We start from the raw sequence: 7244 nt of genomic DNA on the forward strand, positions 1-7244 counted from the left end.
TACCTTCTATGATCTAAAATTTCCCCTTTATTTCTAAGGTTGTCCAGTTATTTCCCTCCAACTCAAAAGATGTGTTACACTATTGAGCTTACTCAATTTATTTACTTTATTTATTTTTTGAATAAAGAAAGAATAAAAAAGGAAGAAAGAATACTTCTCCAATCGTCCCAATACTGCTTAAAGCCCCCCTAATATTTTCAAGAACTCTTATTAAGTCTCTAGTTGAAACGAAATGTCTAGTCCCCTAAGTCCCCTCTTGTAACATATATCATGTTTACTATAATTAATTTACCCCCTCTAGTCAATATTGTATATGCTCTTAAACACCTATCTCTATATGCAATTAAACACCTTTTCCGTTCTCTGAGGCCCTCTCATTCATCTCCTCTCCCTTCTCCCGCTCCATCTCCTCTCCCTTCTCTCATTCCTTCTCTTCTCCTCCTCCTCCTCGTCCTCTACCTACTCCTTCTCCAGAAATGATACTGTTACCACTTCGGTTTTCTGTAATAATGATGTGTCCCTCCTCCTCCTCCTACTCCTCGTCCTCCTCCTCCTCCTCCTCCTCATCCTCCTCCTCCTCCTCCTCCTTTACCTCCTCTCCTCCTCCTCCTCCTCCTCGTCCACCTTCACCTCCTTTACCTCCTCCTCCTTCTCTTTCTCCTCCTCAACGTACTCAAATCCTCACCTAATAATGAAAAATGATACTTGATATAATCCTGTTACCACTTTAGTTTTCTGTAATAATTATTGCACCCTCTCCTCCTCCTCCTTCTCCTTCAACACCTCCTCCTCCTCCTCCTTCTTCTTCTCCTCCTCTTCATTCTCCATCCTCCTCCTCCTCCTCCTCCTCCTCCTTATCCTTCTTCTTCTCCTCCTTCTTCTTCCTTCTTCTCCTTTCTTCTTCTCCACACCCCTCCCAATCCTTCTCCTCCTCCTCCTCCTCCTCATTCTTTATCCTCCTTCTCCTTCTTCTCCCCCTTTTTCTCCTCATTCTCCATCCTCCTGCTTTTCCATCTTGTGAGGTCTCCCTCCTAATTCAATGTGATAATCTCCCAATATCCTGTTACTAATATTGTTTAGTAATTATCATAACAGCACCTGGTGTTTAATAAGTGGTGTAATTGCTAAGTAGGAGGGGGAAGAATATATAGCCATTGGTAATTCGTGTGAAGGCAGTATAACACAGGGGATTAAAGTTCTGCCTGTTAGTATACTCGTGATAATGGGCACTATGAACAAGTCAACGGTAAGTCTATCTACTTACTCACTATTTCTACTATTTATTAACCTTTAAATTCAAGTTCCAATTCTAGAATTGACTATATTGGAAATGTAATGCATATTTCTCATGATATTTGCTTGCATCGTTCACTTTGAGATTCAAGTTCCACTTCTAGAATTTGGGAGATTGAGAATGTAACGCAAAATTCTGTATGCTTGTTTGATATTTCCCATCAAATATAACATAATGAAAGAGCTAAAACTGAGAAATATTTTGATTTGAGTCCAAGTATTTCCCTCTTTTAAATATATCAATAATGTACTTATAATATGGCTCAAATTGTTTATCATTCTGTTCAGAAATTCCCTACCAATTCTGTATCTGGATTTTTAAATTGATCTATAGTATTCTATAGTATTATATAAACGGGCACCTGTAGGAAAAACCCCTCTGGTTAAGCAGTACCGTAGTTTTTCTTTCAGAAAAATTATAGAAGTAATAGAGAATTCACCGAATTTGATACTAAATTATATTTTACTAGCCGTAAGGCTCGCTTCGCTCGCCATATCCGTCTAGCCAGGGCTCCGCCCCCTGGACCCCCGACTGGATCGTCCAAGAATGAGATCAGCAGGCTCGCTTCGCTCTCCTGCATTTTTCATTTGAGCATTTTTATCACATGTTAGGACGATCCAGTCGGGGGTCCAAACTAAACGTCTGGCTAAATATTCCCAGGAATAGCACTGATTGAAGTAGCAGTGCCCAATCAATTTTTCCGCGATAAATGCATTTCAATCTTCAACTTGGTGCCAACCTAACAAAGTCAACTCAACTTAATTCAACCTGACAAAATTATTAATTTAGTTACCAGTTAACAACTGTTTCGAAGAGGTACTCTCTCTAGATTATAGTTCTATATTAACATATGGTGTGGACATTTTTCAATTATAATTGAAGACGAAGAAGAATATACATGCTAAAAGACGAATTTTAAACCCTTAAAAACACCCTTAGAGTTGGAATATTGTCAAAAGAGATCTTAGTGCGCCTCTAAGGGCCAACTGAATACCTACCAAATTGGAACGTTTTTGGTCCGGTAGATTTTAGTTCTGCGAGTGAGTGAGTGAGTGAGTCAGTCAGTCAGTCAGTGAGTGAGTGCCATTTCGCTTATATATATATATATATATATATATATACTATATAGATAGATTAATTACATTTCTCTCGTCTGCATAATACTGTCAAGATTGTGATATCTGTCTATTGATAGAAATCATTAAAAATTGAATAACTACAAACTCAATAACTCTATCCCTTATTGAAATTTCCCCAAGCCCAGTTACATCAATCTTTGGACATATCAAAACATTTGAAAAAGGATTATATATCTATTATCATATCTTTCCTATATTGGAATTTTAGTAATTTAGCTTGATATTTTTCTCTATTATGTATCTCACCGTCTAAACTCTAATTCGTTTCAAACTTGGAATTTTCATGAAATTCTGTATTTGATCGGATGATTTTTCCCATTTCTAGGACGTACAAATGTCAATCAAATCAATAGTCTATATCAAATAATCATGCAAAGAAATATTCATATTTCAGAATATATAATTGAATTGAAAACTTTTTAATGGAATGGACCTAAAATTTTGTTTCAATGTTGACATTATAAACGACACTGAGAACCATTTCCTTATTTGAGATGTTAGTTCGTCCGAAGAAGTATTATTTAAATTAGAAGCTTTTATTGTTATACTTCATTAACAGTGTTTCTACTTTGAACCCTCTTAATATAATATAATTGGATACAGTATTGGAATATGTGTTATTGTTAAGGTGCGTACAGATATACGCGCCGTGAACATGATTGAGCAATTCACTTTTAATCAGCTGATGCCAAGCTGTTTATATCTGTATCTTACCGTTTCTGTAAAAATACAGATATAGTCAGCTGATTAAAAGTGAATTGCTCATGTTCGCGGCGCGTATATCTGTACGCACCTTTAGCAATACACTATAATTGGACAACAGCATCTAAGTGTAGTGAGCATTTCAAGAGGACTCATTTCGACATGAGAAGTTCTAAAGTAATTTTTTAAACTAGAAAATTTGCTTTAAACTATTCAAGTTAATAATCATGTCAAATACCAATAAATGAAGCATCTTTTATCAGATAGGGGACTAAACTATAGTCTTAAGTTATAAACCCATAATAGATCTCAAGCATTACTTTCTTTCAATGCGTTCATTGTTAAGTAACAGAATCCATGCAATGTGAATATTAATTCGAAACCGTACTTTAATAATAATTCCGATCACATTTACTTTCACCCTTCTTCTGTCAACTTCCAAACACATTCTGAACACGATTGATATCGTCAGATCAATTCCAATCTGGCAGCATTAATATAATCGAAAGTATTTACATTACTCAAAAGCAAATGCTGACACACAATTGATATAGTGAAATAAGTTTTGAACTGTCAGCATTGTTAGAATGGAGAACAATGTTGTTGTTTATGAGGAAAACTGACAGTTTGAAGTGGATCATGGTCTGAAAAAGATTTTCGTTCGATTCAAATGATTGCAGTCCTAAAATTGGTTCGCTAGTTGACATTTATGTATGTTTTAGAGCATGTGAAAGTTCACGCATTCAATTGAAAGTGTTGTATTATGGAGGTGAACTCTTGGAGCATCTTTCTTTTGTGGAGGTGAAATGATTCCGTATTTGAAGTGACGTTAGTAAAGAATGTTTCCGATGTCTCGTTTGTTGTTAACCAGTTTTTCACCAATAATACTGTCTATTACACTAAACTTCATCTGTAGCTGTTTAAGTGACGGAAATATCCTCGAATTTCTATGTAATTATGTCTGGCTTAAAGTTTTATTTTCAACAACAGAAATATATATTCATCATGAGGAATCCCACTCATTGAGACATCTCACCTATCCATGGAGAATATTTCAGAATAATTCAAAATGTAATATATTAACGTCGTGAGTTGATACAAAAAAAAATTCTTGAAGGATTTAAAAGCTCCTAATCAAATTAAGAATTCACTGTATGTCTGGGCAGAGGTCAGGTTAAGCAGTAGATTGACTGATAACTGGACATGGCCACTTCAGGAAACATCTCCACACATTGGACTCAGAAATGAAAGCAAGATGTGTGTGGCTTTGTAATCAGACTGAAGAGACTGGATTTTTTTTGGAAGAAGGGGCTAGAAAAAGGGCTCGTTTGGCTGCAAGCAGCCAGATGGGGGAATGGGATGTTATAGTACAGGGAAAAAAAACACCTGGACCTTGTAAAGGACACGGGATTAGTTTACCTAACTAACATACTTGGGGAACACAATAAGCTTCGGTTGACGTGTGAGGCTCTATGAACCTTTGGATCCTGAATTCATCCTTCAAAAACATAAACATAAACATTCTCATTATTCCTACAAATACAGTTTTCAATACATTATTTATTATTGTTAGATTCCGGTCATTCACCTTATACTGAAATTCCATTAGCTCTCGTCATAACAACGAAATTTCTACTTTCCCATTGGTTAGCGTTCGATTGGTTGAATTCTCTCAGCGTACTAACTCTCATTGGCTTCATCATAACAAAATGCTACTCTGTCATTGGTTGGCTTCTGATTGGATGAATATTGCCCATTAGACTCTTGTCATGACAACTGGATACTGTCCTACACATATCAAACATTAATCCTATTATATTAAGCGAGCAATCTCTGTATTATATATCTGGTTATGTTATATCTAGTTATTTTCATATCTGGTTATTTTATATCTGGCTATTTTTATATCTAGTTATTTCTGTTTTACGAATCTCGAAACGGCTCTAACGATTTTCACGAAATTTGGAACATAGGGTTATGATATAAATATTCGATTGCACTAGGTCTCATTCTTTGAAAAACTCGCTGAACGACATTAAAAGGATAATTCATCCTTGGAAAACGGATGATAATGTCGTCGTCTCTCGAAACAGAAGATGCGTGTGCCTGTATGGGAGAGAGACAGAATTATTTCCAGCTGTGTAATAATAATCAATCAGCGAGAAATTTAATCTAGCTAGACAATTTAATCGATTTGATCAACATAATCTGATTGTTGACATGACATGACATGATAATCCTCCAAACTAGAGTATATCATAATTTTCAAAGTTGATCATTTGACAATTTCAATGATTAGTGAGTGTTATTTGTTATTCAGTTTGGTTTATATATAATCTAAATTTATTATATTTGTTGTTTTCAATGTTTGAACAGAAAATTGAACCTGAATTCAAGTGTATGGAAAATAACCTACTTTCGGGAATATTATAGTGTAAATCGAAATTCTGGAAAGAAACAGTTTTGGGCTGTGCCTGTTAGTACTCCCCAAAATTTTTAAAGAATTGTATTCGGTCTATCAAAGTCATAAATAAAGCTAGTGAAGCTCGGTGCCCCGATATTGAAGTAATGATGTGATCAAAGAAAGCAGTTTGTGGAAAAATCTCGCATCACTTGATTTTTTGATACACATAATGTTACATATTTTGTAGAAAAATACGGAATCATTTTCCGATAGAATAATCAAATTCAAGTTATTGGAAACCCCATCATTTCTTCCCTCTCTGTAGTTATTAACGATCTCACTTTCTCTCAAATATGACAATATCATAAAACTCGTTTTTATTTTTTCCTCAGTCCTCCTGTGCATCCTCTTCGTGGCCGCAGTCAGCTGTCAGCAGAAAGAATCGCTGGACGACATCGAAACAAAAAACTCAGTCGAAGAGAAGAAAGAAGCGGAACCCGCCCTTGAGAAGAAACAGGACAAACGTCACATCTACGCCTATGGATATCCAGGAGTGTATACCTTGCATACAGCACCAACATACCACTACCCTACAGCCGTTCTGAGTCCTGCCGTTGTACATGTTCCTGCTAAATATCCGGTACCTGGTGCTCCTGCACATGTTCTGTAGCCCCTGCACCTCATGTGCATTGGCTCCAGCACCTCATGTTCGTAGCCCCTGCACCTCATGTGCCATGGCTCCAGCACCTCATGTTCCTGTAGCTCCTGCCCCACATGTGCCATTGGCTCCAGCACCTCATGTTCCTGTAGCTCTGCACATGTTCCTGCTGTCCCTCATTCCCCACACCGGTGTCCGGCTACCGTACCCACATCCACACCACCATCACTAAAGAAGTTCCTGTACACATTCCTGGCACCTACCCGGTCACCGTTGAGAAACACATACCCGTTCCAGTTCCTGCACCGTACCCTGTCCACGTTCCAAGCCCTACCCAGTTCCTGTTCCACAACCGTACCCAGTTCCTGTCGAGAAACACTTCCTGTGCCAGTCGACAGACCTGTTCCGGTCCTGTTCCGGCGACCGACCGTTCCGGGTCCTGTACATGTTGCCAAGCGGTAGCTGTTCCAGTTCCTGTTCACCAAGCCTGTTCCTGTAGCGGTGCACTATGCCAGGCCTCATTATGCACACTACTCTCACCCCCGCCCCCGCCCCGGTACCGGAGCATCTGGTAGTGGCGAAAGATATGCAGCTGATGATACTGTATCATTGTTTGGAGGTGAGTTGATTGCTATCAAATATTATAAAGTTTCATCATAGAGAAAATATATCGTATGGCTAGTTTATGTTCCAGATTCCAAGCCGTGAATTTTTGTTGACTCAAGTATTATCACTTTAACCTTATCACCAGTCTCTGAGACCAGGTAGATAATTTGCGATTGCCTAATATTGGTACATCTGTTTTTATTGGTTTTTTTTTTTTTTTTTTTGGCTTTTCCCGCTCAGTAGCTGTTCCATGACTGTAGAGAACAACTACTATAGTGAGGTCCACGTTATAATGACAGTGTTTGATCAACTTTGGTTTTGCTATCCTTGTCTATCATTCGACTAAGCCGGTGGTACTATCCTTTTTCTAGGTCCAAAACGATGCCAATTATGTTTTTGACGGTAGAAATATAATAATTAATGCAGAGAATCGGCATCGCT

At 37.6% G+C, this 7244-nt stretch overlaps 1 protein-coding gene across 1 annotated transcript; it reads left to right on the forward strand.

The window, feature by feature from the left end:
- The first annotated feature begins 1095 nt into the window (after positions 1–1095).
- Positions 1096–6815, forward strand: LOC111058994. The gene is made up of 2 exons (XM_039445178.1): positions 1096–1246; positions 5932–6815. The coding sequence occupies exons 1-2, from the start codon at positions 1223–1225 to the stop codon at positions 6142–6144; spliced, it is 237 nt and encodes a 78-aa protein (XP_039301112.1). The 5' UTR covers positions 1096–1222; the 3' UTR covers positions 6145–6815.
- The last annotated feature ends 429 nt before the right edge of the window (positions 6816–7244 follow it).

The sequence above is a fragment of the Nilaparvata lugens genome, unplaced genomic scaffold (genome assembly GCF_014356525.2).
Source record: "Nilaparvata lugens isolate BPH unplaced genomic scaffold, ASM1435652v1 scaffold6324, whole genome shotgun sequence".
Taxonomy (NCBI): Eukaryota; Metazoa; Arthropoda; class Insecta; order Hemiptera; family Delphacidae; genus Nilaparvata; species Nilaparvata lugens.

Bases quoted from the DNA above. Each gene is read 5' to 3' on its own strand.
- LOC111058994 (XM_039445178.1), top strand. From the start codon at position 1,223: ATGGGCACTATGAACAAGTCAACG. The intron at 1,247-5,931 runs GTAAGTCTATCT...TTTTTTCCTCAG, and splicing joins GCACTATGAACAAGTCAACG to TCCTCCTGTGCATCCTCTTC.